The sequence below is a fragment of the Lithobates pipiens genome, unplaced genomic scaffold, assembly GCF_037356315.1.
Source record: "Lithobates pipiens isolate NorthernLeopardFrog02 unplaced genomic scaffold, aLitPip1_a1.2 Scaffold_27, whole genome shotgun sequence".
In the NCBI taxonomy this organism is placed as follows: domain Eukaryota; kingdom Metazoa; phylum Chordata; class Amphibia; order Anura; family Ranidae; genus Lithobates; species Lithobates pipiens.
The window spans coordinates 116,575,540-116,591,409 of NW_027507788.1; the positions used below are offsets into that span (position 1 = coordinate 116,575,540).

The following is a 15,870-nucleotide window of genomic DNA, read 5'->3' on the forward strand; positions in this document are numbered from 1 at the left end:
GCAGAATAAGATCCCTACACACACTCTTTAAGTACCACTACTGCGCCAAAAGTAACCTAAATGTGTAACAGCTGCTACTTAAAATAAATATAAATAAGCATTTACAGTATAAACTAAAGTAAATAGTAGCACTAAACAGTATAAATAAACCAGGTGATGGTGATCAACATACATAAACAATTAATAATAAAGTTTGTGCAAAAATAGTCCATACGTGAGACCTGATTGTCTCAAACAAGGAAAGTTGAATATATCCTGATGTGAAATCTTCAAAGCTTTCACCACACCGCATGCACTCAGTGTTTCCACTCCCCTTTGGTTAAACACTCATGGAATGGCGATGCCTTGCACTCTCATGCTCGGCAAAACAGCATCAACCCTTACAGGGTTAAATATGCCCTGATATCTAGATTTAACACCATATGACATGGACTCTCTATATATAATGAAACAAAGTGCTCCAATGGTGCAGTATCGCTTGCTAGTGAGATTCAGTTCCCCTATGCTGTGTCCGCTGAGACCACATTACACCAGGACTTGCTGCTGCAAGTGGATGCCTCCTAGGCTTCATTGAGTTGAGCTTAGGTGAGTGCAATGTTTGAAGCTATTTTCATAGAATAAACTTTTTACAACAATACTGTACTATTGGAGCACTTTGTTTTATTATATATGGAGAGTCCATGATATCGGGTGTCACGTCTGGATATTGGGGGATATTTAACCCTGTAAGGGTTGATGCTGTTTTGCCCAGCATGAGAGTGCAAGGCATCGCCATTTGGTGAGTGTTTAACCAAAGGGGAGTGGAAACCCTGAGTGAGTGCATGTGGTGTCGTGAAAGTTTTGAAGATTTCACATAAGGATATATTCAGCTTTCCTTGTTTGAGGCAATCCAGTCTCATGTATGGACTATTTTTGAACAAACTTTATTATTAATTATGTATTAGTGTTGATCACTATCACCTGTCACAGGGTTTATCTATACTCTTTAGCGCTACTGTTTACTTCAGTTTATACTGTAAATGCTTATTTATAGAATATTATATTTGCTTAAAATTGATTTTTCTTTCAGGACTCCAAGAGTCATCACCTGTTCCAGAGCGTCCCCCAAAGCCCTTTCCGAGGAGGATGAACTCTGAGCGTCGTCCTGCACCACCTGGTGATGACGCTTCTCCCCTCGCCAGCGAGATTGAGAGTTTACTGAGCCAGGGATATTCTCAACAAGATGTGAATAAAGCCTTAGTCATTGCCCACAATAACATTGAGATGGCCCGCAATATCCTGCGTGAATTTGTGGCTATCCCATCACCTCCGCATGTGGCTACATAGCAATTGGATTTCCAGATACTGCTGTATACCATGAACGAAAAAGTGCACATCTGATCCTTGAGCTCGAGTGCAGTGGGAAGTAGCAATGGGGCCAGCTGGGTTTACTGTGGGTATAGAAATAAACGGATGGCGAATTCCAAACACCACCGCCCCCCTCACCGGAAAAAGTACAGGGTAGGGGCATCAGCCTGCCATTAATTAGCAGTGTTACATCAGGTAACCCCTAACCAGATTCTCAATCAGAGCACTATGCTCCATTAGCCGTATTTTTAACATTTCTTCTATACCATCTGGATTACTACCTTCCTGAGAATGAAGACATGGGAGGCTCTGATTGGCTCAGGTCATTATCATGGATACACTGAACCCATCTTTCCCACCCTTTTTTTATTTTTATTTTTTACATTAAACTGCCTGTCACTGTAGGTCCTATGATTTTCTGTTTGTGTATATGGGGAAATGCATTTTCAAACATTTGTGTGCGTTTTTTTTTTATTATCCAGTGTTATTTAATGGACTTCATTTGCACTTAATGGTGCACTCTGAGGGACCTCAGTGACATGAAAAGTTGCCTTAGTATATAACCTTTTTATTTTAAGCTCATAAAAGCCCACTATTAAAGACATTCTAGAGTCGGTTGTTGAGGTCCTATTTGGCCTTTCATTTTTTTTTTTTTTCTTTGGCAAGTCCTGTGACGAAGAGCAGTGATGCATTCTGGGAGTTTGGTGCCAACACTAATTCCTTCTGGAGTGCAGTATGCCACATGACTCAGGGTGAAAGGGGAACTGTCACATTACTATAACAGAATAAGGGTGGCATATTAGGCAGAATAGAAGGGAAGAAAGTGTAAGGATGTGACAGAGTAATATTATATGCAGCCACACACTGATAAATTATCTTAATTTATTCTACATGTCTTACTGGCTCCAAATGATATGTAAAGAAAAGTATGCCTACAATCATACCTGTGTAGTCATTTGTAATAATATCAATACATGTGTCATATGAGCATATGTATATTTATTTACATGTATATTTATATATGCTGAAATCATAACTGATATGTACAGATTTGGTAAAATGTATTGCTCCCACATGCAACACTTAAAGAGCAACTCACATCTTGTTTTGATGACCTATGAAATTGTAGGAAAGAGAATGTAACAGTGTGTAAATAACACTTCCAGGTCTCATTTCATCAGATCTGCTGCTTAACTTCTTGCCATCTGCCTAACGCATATATGCATTGGCAATGAGGGTGTGCTTTAATCCCCACACACCGCACATATGCGTCAATGGGCAGCCGAGGTGACCAAGCTTCCATAGACTTCTCTTGGTCTTTAGTAATTATTGGAAGACGGATCCTGATCATGTGTCAGCCAATTGCAGTGGAGGTGATCGGACACTCCTTAACACACTGCCCCCCCCCCCTTTGTTTAAAGACCCAGTTAACCACTTTAAGTGGTTGTAAACTCCCCTATCGTTTTCCGCCAAGGAAGCTGCCATATTTGCCTGTTTAATCTTCAACTGCTATGGTGCTGCACATGTGATTCGTTATGACACCAGCCATTGATAGTTTGGCTGAGAGCACAACCAATGTGCAGTTAGCATTCTTGGCATGCCTTTTTTTTAACTGTTTAAATCGATGGGTTTACTTCCACTTTAAGCCACGGAAGAATTGGCTGCTCAATGACCAGGCCATTTTTTGAGATTCATCACAGTCGCTTTAACTGACAATTGTGCGGTTGTGCAACATTGTACCCAAACAAAATTGACATCCTTTTAGGTAGACTTATGGCATTTTTATTGTTATTTCTTACTAGTAATGGCGGCGAACTGCGATTTTTATCGAGACTGACACATCAGGCACTTTTGACAAATTTTTGGGTCGATTATAATTTATACAGCGATCGGTGCTATAAAAATGCACTGGTTACTGTATAAATGTCATTGGCAAGGAAGGGGTTAACACTAGGGAGTGATCAAGGGGTTAACTGTGTTCCCTAGTTGTGTGTTCTAACTGGAGGATGGGAGTGACTATAGGAGCTGAGAGATCGTGATTCCCAGCTCGTAGGAACTCACAATCTCTCTGCCCTCACAGAACTGGGATGTGTGTGTTTACACACAGGTCCCTGTTCTGCCACTCATGCCCGCAATCACTCGTGGCCAGCTGTTGGGAGCATCGGCACCCCTGCTGTGCCGCGGTCACGCGTGCCTGCTATCCCACTTAAAAGGGAACGACGTATAGCTACAATGGTTCGGGGGATCGTGCGAACCTGCCGCAGTATAATGATAGTGGCTGGAGGGCAAGTGGTTACATTACTATTTCATCCCACCACTAGGTATTGGAAACATGAGAGGTGTAGGGAACTTTTAAGCCTCTTGCACACTTACTGCCTAAAAACGCAGTACAGGCATTTTCCTTTTTGTGTAAATGCAGATCATTGTTTTCAATGTGTCTGTACACACAGTTGTGTGAACGTGCTCTGCATATAGATCAGTAAAAAAAAAAAATTAAAATCTGCGCTGCCAGTCAGTATTTTTGCGCATGTACACCACACTTCCTTTATTAAAATAAAGTTAGAATCATTTTTAGTGTATGTGCAAATACGCTGAAGTGCTATACAGATCATCCTACGTTTTTTTGTTTTTTTTTTCTTTCTGCCAGAAATGTGTGCTGTTCATACATCAGTTCGATGTACAATTTCCCATAGACTGTTAAGTAGTGACTGTCACCATTTTAAAACCCAAAAGCAAAGACATGCCTGCAATTAAGAGGTAATACTCTCCAGCTACCCCCTGATCTTCTCTGTCTGTGGTACCTGAAAAAGCTTAAGTATTTGAAATCTTTGCCCTCTGCACACTGTGTCCCTTATGCCATTACAAGAAACCATGGCAGTAACCGAAGGTTATCAGGGTTCAGAAACTTCCAGTGGTTTCAAATGCAAATTTTATTTTTATTTTTTTTGTGGACCTCTAACCTTTTTTCTTTGCAGACATGCCTTTGATTTGGGGTTTTAGGGAAAAACAAAAACAAATGGGATCTATTTTAGGTGGCATCTCAGTTAAGGGAAGTACTTTTACACACTACACTTACCTCCCTTTCCTAAATAACATTGAGTCGTCTTTAAAAATGTAGTATGCATTCGCAGAGCAGAGGTAAGTAGTGATCATAAGTGTTTGCCACAATCATGTAGCCAATATGTTATTTTTCTTACTATCATGGGACAATGTTGTTCATTTACAGTTAACTTTTAACACTTCAATTTTTTTTATCTTTTAAAGATTTTTAAACCAGTATGAGAAAGCTTAGGATGGGTATGTAATGAGTAGATGGGACCAAACTTCTATCTGCTCAATCGGGGATAAGTGGAGCAAATGTATCTATGCGCATTAGAACAGTTGTCACAGTTCTCCCTGTTTTCCTTAAGATTACCGGTTAAGTAAAAACCAACTGGTCTTATTTTTCTGACCCCTGAAGAGCTTTCCCTTCAAAGCTGATAGAAACCATATGGCATTGTCGTCCTGCAAAATTGTAATCATTCATGGGTTTTTCAGAACAATTCTTTGGGATTTGTTGAGCTACAATACTCTGTATATATAATTTTTGGGTAATAGCATCCCTTAACCCATCATATTTTGCAGTCTCCAGATGGCAGGCAAAAATCCTTCAAGAATGACTACATTGTGTTATATAAAGTATTCTTTTCCTCCTTTTTATACAAACTAGCCTTGAGTTCTACCTGTTTGGTATATTGTGCACATCATTAATCTGCATTAAATTGTTCTGTCTTGCTTGTTAACATGACAGTTTTTGATATTAATTTGGTTTGTTTTTATGTTGGTTCTGCTTTGAAGCCCAACTCCAGCTAAAACTGTTTGCTGTCTGTATACTGGTTGTGATTTCCCTTCACGTTGTTCTGACACCTGCCAAAAAGAAAGGATTTGGAGGAAAAATCTGCCAGATGAAGACACAGCAGTAAGAACTCGACAGAGGTCCTTCCCTCTTCTGTTGAGAGCTAAAAAATAGTAATTGCTTCAGTTGGGTTTTAAGGTAGTGGCTTGTTTATTTATACAGGGATAACTGTTATGAAAGACCCTAACACCCCCCCCCCCCCCCCCCCTAAATTTGTGAAATTATGGTAACTAGGTGGGAGCTGCAGAAGTTTTCTTATGTGTACAGTTTTTCTTTAAAGGTCAAAATAGATTTTTTTTCCATAAATTTTGCTATATTTACACTGTTTACATCCATCTGTTTTTACAATCCACTGTTACATTTAACAAACAAATGTATACTGATAATTGATATATTATATGATTTTATTTGCCAACGTTGGTTATTAAAATTAAATGCTATGTCAGAACATCAGGGCAAAGAAAGCATATTTAGGTTTGTGTATCAGGTTATAACAATTTCTCTATGCTGAGGAAAGTGAATGTAGGGAATTGTACTATAGCAGTTCATCCAAGTCACTTAAGGCGAATTATCAGTTCTCTCAAACTAGTAGACATACATTCACTACTTAATGTGAACATGGTCTGGCCTAAGAGCAATACTGCTGAAATTCAGGAATTTTGTGATGCCTGAATTACCCGTATGAGTCTTAAAAATGTATCCCATGGAGCCCCTTGAAACTTAGGCCTAAATTGTATACAGGGCTTTCACTGCTTTCTAAGTTGAGATTTTCTCCCTCACCCCACATTATATCTCCATGTTTCCACTGGCCACCGATGTTGTTGCATTGGACTATTGATTAATGAACACAGGGGGTTAATTTCAATATTTTCAAGAGAAGTAAAAGCAATGAATAGGACCTGGATCCAAGGGGTTGCACATGAGTAAACAGATTAATTTCTAGACTAACACAGCTATTTACAGGTATCACAAGGAGTCAGAACTTAAACTACACCTAAGCCCATATTATCGACAATGTGTTTACATATTCTTTAATAGTAAAAGCACTTTAAAACAAGTCTTCATTGATCTCTGTAGCTGCAGGTACTGTGAAAGAATGCATCCTCAAACATCACAACAGAGACTGTGAAGTCTGTTTCTAATGGCCCAAGCACCTACTGTTTACATTTGAGGACAGCCAGGTCTCTGCTGCAAGAAACATAGGAGTTGCCAATTCATTGTTTCTGTTAGCATGCATATGAATTTCTCCAGTGCCTGCAGCTATAAAGGTCAATCAGGGCTTGTTTTGGAGTTATTTTACAGCCTGTTAAGAATTAATACAAATGTCCATATTTTGGGTGTAAGTGCACTTTAGTAGAATTTCAACCTTGAGCATTTTTCTTCGGCCAAGAACGGTTCATTTCCTTATTAATGCTGGAGCATTGAGGAGTAATTGTTGAAGTCAACCTGTAGTCTTCATATTATTTTTGGCGTGGTAGTAGGTAAAGTGGTTTTAAAGTGATACAGTTTATTAAAAAAATTCAGTAGCTTTCAAATTCAAGCTTTAAACATATTCAGATCTTTGTCAGACGAAATACCAGACAGGTTGGTGAAGAAGCCCAAATGGATTTGAGGCCCATCGCAGCCACTCTCTGCTTGGATATTTGATGTTACCGTATTTTCATGGGATTCCACCCAGTATTCAATAACATACCTTTACTTAAATTGTGTTCCACCCAAATTGCCTGTTTTGATGTGTGAATAATTGTCACACTGCACTATTGAAATTGCTCCTTACATTCCTCCAAAAATCAAGTGTTGCTGTTCAATTCAAAAAGTGAAACTCATTTATTTTATATAGATGCATTGCATACAGAGTGATATATTTGAGCACTTTTTTTTTTTTTTAATTTAACGAGTATGGCTTACAACTAGTGAAAACCCCAAATTCTGTATGTCAGAAAATTTGAATATTACATAAAACCCAGAAAAAATATTTTTAATACAGAAATGTTGGCTTACTGAAAAGTATGTCCATGTACAGTCTAGTATTCACTATGCCAGGGATGTGCAATTTTAGTGGACCTCCAGCTGTTGCAAAACTACAAGTCCCATTATGCCTCTGTCTCTGGGTGTCAGGCTTGTGGCTGTCAGTCTTGCTATGCCTCATGGGACTTGTAGTTCTGCAACAGCTGGAGGTCGGCTAATTGCATATCCCTGCACTATATACCAATGCTTGGTCAGGGCTCCTTTTGCTTGAATTGCTGCATCAATGCAGCCTGTGGTACTGCTGATATGTTATCGAAGCCCAGGTTGCTTTTGATGGGGGCTTCCAGCTCATCTTCATTGTTGGGTCTGGTGTCTCTCATCTTCCTCTTGACATTACCCCACAGATTATCTATGGGGTTTAGAACAGCCGAGTTTGTGGCCAATTAAGCAGAGTGATACCATGATCATTAAACCAGGTATTGGTATATTTTGCAGTGTGGGCAGGTGCCAAGTCTTGCTGGAAAATGAAATCCACATCTCTATAAAGCTGGATAGCAGAGGGAAGCCTGAAGTGCTCTAGAATTTCCCGGTAGAAGGCTGTGCTGACTTTGGACTAAAACACAGTGGACCAACATCAGCAGATGACATGGCTCCCCAAATCATCACTGACTGTGGAAACTTCACACTGGACATCATGCAACTTGGATTCTGTGCCTCTCCACTTATCCTCCAGACTCTGGGACCTTTATTTTCAAATGAAATGTAAAGTTTCCAAAGTCCGTGATAATTTTGTGAGCCATGTCATCTGCTGGTGTTGGTCCACTGTGTTTTATCAAGTCCAAAGTCAGCACAGCCCTCTACCGGGGAATTCTGGAGCACTTCATGCTTCCCTTTGCTGACCAACTTTACGGAAATGCTGATTTCATTTTCCAGCAGGACTTGGCACCAGCCCACACTGCCAAAAGCACCAATACCTGTTTTAATGAACATGGTATCACTGTGCTTGATTGGCTAGCAAACTTGCCTGACCAAAACCCCATAGAGAATCTGTGGGGTATCATCTAGAGGAAGACCAGAGACACCAGACACAACAATGCAGATGAGCTGAAGGCCGCTATCAAAGCAACCTGGGTTTCCATAAACACCTCAGTAGTGCCATAGGCTGGTCGCCTTCATACCACACCACATTGATGCAGTAATTCATGCAAAAGTAGCCCTGACCAAGAATTGGTATAGTGCACACTAACCTGTACATGGACATACTTTTCATTAAACCGACATTTCTGTATTAAAAATCTTTTTATTTTTATTGGTCTTATGTAGTAGTCTACTTTTCTGAGATACTGAATTTTGAGTTTTCATTAGCTGTAAGCCATAATCAAAATAAAATAAAAATGCTTGAAATGTATCACTCTGTGTGTAATGCATCTATATAAAATGAGTTTCACTTTTTGAATTGAATTACTGAAATTACCTTTTTGATATTCTAATTTTTTGATGTACAACTCTATAGTAAGCACATCAGATGCCCTCAGAGATCTAAACCTCCAGCCCCCTATAGAATTTATTCAAGACCCTGTTTTACTAAAGAAATTGAGTATGTTCACTCAGGTGCAAGGAAAACAAACTTTTACCTTGCACATAACTGAATGATTGAAGTCAGCACAGCTTCCCCACATTCACGAAGTGAAAATTATTTTGACAATTGCTAAGTGTAAATTCACTGAATTTGTTTAGTAAATTGAAGTGCTAAGTATTTTGGAAGCACTCCTTTTAAGTGCAATTTAGCTAATAAATTGTATCACGTCCAACTCCACCTTTCCTACTTTTATTAATGGCAATAATAATTCCGCTGAATGTTTTCAGTCCAATTTAAAAGCATTATGTAGATAGCATTCTTGCCAAATGGAAAATGTAGCAAAATTGCTGCAAGGTAACATTGCTCCTAGAATTGCCTCATTAGCATTATATAGTTCACAGAAACCGGATCCTTATAGTTTTGTGAAAAGTAAGAGACTTTCTCAAGATAGAAATATGGGATGCTAACTCATTTTAAAAGTCCTTGCTCTGAGGCTTTTATCTTTGAAGAGAATGTGTAGTTGTATGTATACACTTTAATTGCGGCCAGGACTATTATTAGAATTATATAAACATTTTTGGAAAGATAAATTAAAGCAAAACTAAACTATCTGAGCACCACAAACTGAAACTGCGATTTTATTAATTTTTAATATTCAAAGCAAACTTATCCATCCTAGTCTCCATGCCTAATTTTGTTGACAAATCCCTTTGAAAAACTATCCTTGGCATTACTAGCCATGACCATCTTAAGTAATGGCAGATGATTTTTACAGCAGTTACTTCCTAGAAATCCATCTGCCCTTAGCTTAGGCATGCAGACAGGAGAGTGCACTTGGCTGAGAAGATGTGAATGGGAAGCCCTGGGTCCAGTTTGATGTCACAAAGTGGAATGTAGACTATAGCGTAGACTGCAGTGACTGATTAGGCACTTTTTGAAAGCAAGGGTATCTAGAGGGTGTTTTGGATAAGATATAAAGGATATAGTAGAAAAGTGGCACAACATTAGTAAAGATTCCAGATTTGTTTATTTCTGCATGAAAATCCAACTAGATAGGCAAATGAGCCTTTGGAGGGGCTTTAAAGTAACAGGAAAGGTAATAGACTCAAATGGCTTTAATTGTTGGAGATCAAGGCATACAGTTCAAATTGTTGAAAACTGATGCTTTGGGCTAAACCTTTTCAGTCCAGCACCTATCATCTCCAGAGCTGCTTTTAAGCCCTGACAAATGCCCTTTAAACCCCCAAAACATTGACCTGTCTTAAGTTTTTAGGATGACATTAACTTGGACTCTTTACACAGACGAGCCACAAGCTACTACTGTGCTGTCTCTTTTGATAATTCACAGTGCTCTGGGAATCCTTTGTAATGCATTAAATATATATTTGTAAAACAACCTATAGTTAAACTAAAAGATCTAAACATCAGTTTGCAAGACTTACAAAGAAAGCTCCACAACCATATAAGTTTCTCTTTATATTTGGCCACACTTTAATAAATTTGTGACCTGGAATAAGTGTGTGTGTGTGTGTGTGTGTGTGTGTGTGTGTGTGTGTGTGTGTGTATATACACACAGTATCTTGCAAAAGTGAGTACACCCCTCCACATTTTTGTAAAAAATTTCTTATATGTTTTCATGTGACAACACTGAATAAATTACACTTTGCTGCAATGTAAAATAGTGACTGTACAGCTTGTTTAACTGTGTAAATTTGCTGTCCCTTCAAAATAACTAAACACGCAGCCATTAATGTCTAAACCGCTGGCAACAAAAGTGAGTACACCCCTAAAGTGAAAATGTCCAAATTAGTCCCAATTAGCCATTTTCCCTCCCTGGTTTCATGTGGCTCATTAGTGTTACAAGGTCTCAGGTGGGAATGGGGAGCAGGTGTGTTAAATTTGGTGTTAACGCTGTCACTCATACTGGTCACTGGAAGTTCAACATGGCAAAGAACTCTCTGAGGATCTGAAAAAGAGAATCCTTGCTCTACATAGACAGGCTAGGCTATAAGAAGATTGCCAAGACCCTGAAACTGAGCTGCAGTATGGTGGCCAAGACCATACTAACTGGACAGGTTCCACTCAGAACAGGCCTCGCCATGGTTGACCAAAGAAGTTGAGTGCACCTCCTTAGCGTCATATTCAGAGGTTGTCTTTAGGAAATAGACGTATGAGTGCTGCCAGCATTTCTGCAGAGGTTGAAGGGGTGGGAGGTCAGCCTGTCAGTGCTCAGACCACATGCCGCACTCTGCATCATATTGGTCTGCATGGCTCGTCCCAGAAAGAAGCCTCTTCTAAAGATGATGCACAAGAAGAAAGCCTGCAAACAGTTTGCTGAAGACAAGCAGACTGAGGACATGGATTACTGGAACCATGTCCTGTGGTCTGATGAGACCAAGATAAACTTACTTTGTTCAGATGGTGTCAAGCGTGTGCGGTGGCAACCAGGTGAGGAGTACAAAGACAAGTGTGTCTTGCCTAGTCAAGCATGGTGGTGGGAGTGTCATGGTTTGGGGCTGCATAAGTGCTGCCAGCACTAGGGATCTACAGTTCAGAGGGAACCATGAATGCCAACATGTACTGTGACATACTGAAGCAGAGCACGATCCCCTCCTTTTGGCGACTGGGCCGCAGGGCAGTATTCCAACATGACCCCCAAACACCCCTCCAAGATGACCACTGCCTTGCTAGAGAAGCTGAGGGTAAAGGCCTGACCAAGCATGTCAAACCCTACTGAGCATCTGTGGGGCATCCTCAAATGGAGGGTGGAGGAACGTAAGGTCTCTAAATATCCATTCACACTTTGGGCCCAATTTGGACATTTTCACTTAGGGGTGTACTCACTTTTGTTGCCAGCGGTTTAGACATCAATGGTTGAGTGATTCTGAGGGGACAGCAAATTTACACTGTTATAGAGGCTGTACACTCACTACTTTACATTGTAGCAAAGTGTCATTTCTTCAGTGTTGTCACATGAAAAGATTTACAAAAATGTGAGGGGTGTAAAATGTCAGGGGCTCCCATATTTCTGTCGTGAAAGGCTCTCAAAGTGTGCTATCATTTACCACAATGAAAGCACAAGGCCTTAGGTGTGTTAACTATTCTTTGTCTTTGCTCTGACTTTGTGTATTATGTTTACAAAATGCAAGCATTATTTTTTTTATTTTTTTTTTTATCTCAGAAAAATGCTATACATTGTAGTTGTGGTAAGGGTCTTTAGTTCTTGTTGTCCCTTCACAATGTGCCTGTAAGTTAGTTGGTGTTTAAGGCAGTGTTGCAGAATGCAGTTTGCTAAGTCATTTAATGCATTCATCTTTTAAGTCAAGCCTGCTGGCATTTGGAATAATAAATATTCGTGCATTCACATCTTCCTTGAACATCACACCTTTTGTAAAGGATGGGTTATTTTCTTGGCACAGTAATGTTGCCAAACTCTACCTTTTACCGATGTTGCACAGTGACCTGCCGCAGCTGGTGTTCAAGAATTTCCTAGGCCCTGCTGTATGCATACAACACCATTTTCGGTAGTAGGCAGTGTTAAACGCTTGAATGTTTCACAACAATAAGCCTATCTCTTTATTAATGTTGTCTTGAGCATTTAATCAGGACTCCAAAGGTAAAAATTCTTGCAGATGAGGGCCCCCATAAAGTCCCTCATCCTGATTTGTTTATATTTTAAGCCTGTCTTCTTTTAACGATTGTAGATTATACTAAAAAAGAAAAAAAATGCAAGTTATTTATTTAATGACATTCTTCTTTTGACTAAAGAGCTTTTCTTATTTTTTTTTTTTTTTCAGTTTTGTTTTCTGTACAAGTTGTTGGGGAGAAAATTATTTTTAAAATAAATTTTTTTGTCTGTTTAAACCTTACTTGTGTTATGTCTTAAATTGGTGTTTCTTACTAGGATCATATGTGGAGAAAGCATTACTGTACAGTAAGCCATCTACCTGAATTCCATAAAATACACTTGTCATGGTGTCTTTAATTAAATGGTTGATTTGTGCCAGTGGTCTATATTGGCAGAGTGCAAAATTTGCCTCAAAAAGAGAGATGTACACCACAGAGTTTGTGGTATTGTGTGCGGAGTATAGCATATGCAGAACAGAGCAGAGGGTTGTGGATTGTAATATATACAGCATAGAGCAGGAAGATGTAGAGCAGGGGTTTCAAACTGGTGGCCCTCCAGCTGTTGCAAAACTACAAGACCCATGAGGCATTGCAAGGCTGACAGTTACAAGCATGACACCCACAGGCAGACGCATGATGGGACTTGCAGTTTCCCAACAGCTGGAAGGCCGCCAGTTTGAGACCCCTGATGTACAGAATTTCATTTATAGCACAGAGAGGAGTGTCGATTATAGTACAACCCCAATTGCAAACAGAGGTGAGATGCTATGTAAAATCTACATAAAACGGAATGCAAGGATTTTCTATTGTGAATAAAATTTGGTTTTATGAGATTTGCAAATGCACCATTTAAAGAAAAAAATAAGGTAATTCTAAAATTGATGGCAGCAACGCATCTCAAAAAAAAATCATGAACAGGGCAGCAAAAAACTGGAAAAGTGCAAGAGACCCATGTTTACCACAGTGTATCATCCCCTCTTCTTTTAACACTCTGTAGACACCAAGGACCTGTAGAGACTGGTTGCTGGCGTTTTGGGAGAGGAATGTTGTCCCATTCTTGCCTGAGGAAATGCTGCTCTATAACCTATATATATCTTTCGGTATTGATGATGCTTATACACATGTGCAAGCTGCCCATTCCAAATGCACCACCATACCATCAGAGATGTAGGCTTTTGAACTGAATGCTGATAACAAGCCAGAAGGTCCCGCTCCTCTTTCGGCTAGAGAAAACGGAGCCAATTGTTCCCAAAAATAATGTCAAATTTCAGTTCATCTGGCCACAGAACAGTTTTCTACTTTGCAACAAACCCTTTTAAATAAGTTTTGGCCCAAAGAAGAATGCAGTGTTTCTGGATCATGTTCAGATATAGCTTCTTAGCATGATAGAACTTTACCTTGCATTTTTGGATGGCACAGAAAACTATGTTCAGACAGTGATTTCTAGAAGTATTACTGAGCCCATGCAGTGATGACTAGTGATGGCCGAACGGTTCGCCCGGCGGTCGTTTCGCGGCGAATTTCCGACTTTCGCCGTCCGCGGGTTCGAACGCCTTTTTCCGTCGTTCGCCCCGGCGGACTTACGTGTTTAATGTATACAAGAACTTTAACCTTTCGTGACACGTTTATCATGTGTTACAGGACAACCAATTGAGACATGACAGCTCATGGACACTTGGACATTCCCCCTAACCTATAAATACACCCGATCCGGTGGCCATTTTACATTCTTTCTTCTGTCACTGTAGGGAAAGGATCCTGTGTGGAGTAGGGACAGAGAAAACGCTAGCTATTTGGTACACAAAAGTTCTTTTCAGGACTGGTATAGGTGTTAGGTCAGCAGCCTGAGTTTCTTTTGTCAGTTTAGATAAAGGGACAGAGCGCTGTATGCTGCTATTTTAGGGACAGCTCAGCCAGATTAGTCTTTCTTCATCATCATCATCATCATCATCATTAGCTGTTACTATCAGGTCCACAAAAGAGCTGTTCCAGCTAATCGTTCCAGCCTACTCTTTTTTGCCAATTTGTATAGGGACAGGCAGGAAGCAGTGTGTCAGGCAGTGAGGATAATTTTAAAGACTTGCTGTTACTATTAGTTCCACAAAGGTTCTTTTCAGGACTGGTATCAGTGGTACGGTAATAGGCTTGTACACGTATAATATTCTTTCTTCCAAATATAGAAAGAATATTATACTTGACTGCTGCCCTTCTGCTGCAGTCTGCTAATCATTCACAACTCACTTGTTCCACAAAGCTCTTTATCAGGACTGGTAACTTGGTCTGTCTAGGGTGCTACGGTACATAGGCTTGGGTGCGGTACAGTCTGCTGTTCTGTAAGGACCGCTATCGGTCCACAATAGATAGGGTTGCCGTGCACTACTGCTGACCGCTGCCCTATACTGCAGCAGTCCTTCAGCGGTATAGGGACTGACGCACAGTCTGCTAAACACTAATACACAACCTGCTTGGTCCACAAAAGTTCTTATAAGGACTGGTAACTTGGTATAGGGTGCTACGGTACATAGGCCTGAGTGCGTTACAGTCTGCTGTTCTGTAAGGACCGCTATCGGTCCACAATACATAGGGTTGCCGTGCACTACTGCTGACCGCTGCCCTATACTGCAGCAGTCCTTCATTGGTATAGGGACTGACGTACAGTCTGCTAATCACTAACACACAACCTGCTTGGTCCACAAAAGTTCTTATAAGGACTGGTAACTTGGTATAGGGTGCTACGGTACATAGGCCTGAGTGCGTTACAGTCTGCTGTTCTGTAAGGACCGCTATCGGTCCACAATACATAGGGTTGCCGTGCACTACTGCTGACCGCTGCCCTATACTGCAGCAGTCCTTCATTGGTATAGGGACTGACGTACAGTCTGCTAATCACTAACACACAACCTGCTTGGTCCACAAAAGTTCTTATAAGGACTGGTAACTTGGTATAGGGTGCTACGGTACATAGGCCTGAGTGCGTTACAGTCTGCTGTTCTGTAAGGACCGCTATCGGTCCACAATACATAGGGTTGCCGTGCACTACTGCTGACCGCTGCCCTATACTGCAGCAGTCCTTCAGCGGTATAGGGACTGACGCACAGTCTGCTAAACACTAACACACAACCTGCTTGGTCCACAAAAGTTCTTATAAGGACTGGTAACTTGGTATAGGGTGCTACGGTACATAGGCCTGAGTGCAGTACAGTCTGCTGTTCTGTAAGGACCGCTATCGGTCCACAATACATAGGGTTGCCGTGCACTACTGCTGACCGCTGCCCTATACTGCAGCAGTCCTTCATTGGTATAGGGACTGACGTACAGTCTGCTAATCACTAACACACAACCTGCTTGGTCCACAAAAGTTCTTATAAGGACTGGTAACTTGGTATAGGGTGCTACGGTACATAGGCCTGAGTGCGTTACAGTCTGCTGTTCTGTAAGGACCGCTATCGGTCCA

The 15,870-nt window shown here is 40.5% G+C and overlaps 1 protein-coding gene across 2 annotated transcripts in view; it reads left to right on the forward strand.

Moving 5' to 3' along the window:
- LOC143934084 (E3 ubiquitin-protein ligase CBL-like) overlaps positions 1-12,658 on the forward strand; it is a 175,547-nt gene extending 162,889 nt beyond the window's left edge. For both annotated transcript variants that reach the window (XM_077457392.1, XM_077457393.1), the window contains one exon: positions 1,070-12,658. In XM_077457392.1, the coding sequence (XP_077313518.1) occupies positions 1,070-1,326 (257 nt within the window). In that variant the 3' untranslated portion in view covers positions 1,327-12,658. The remainder of the gene's footprint in view (positions 1-1,069) is intronic.
- The last annotated feature ends 3,212 nt before the right edge of the window (positions 12,659-15,870 follow it).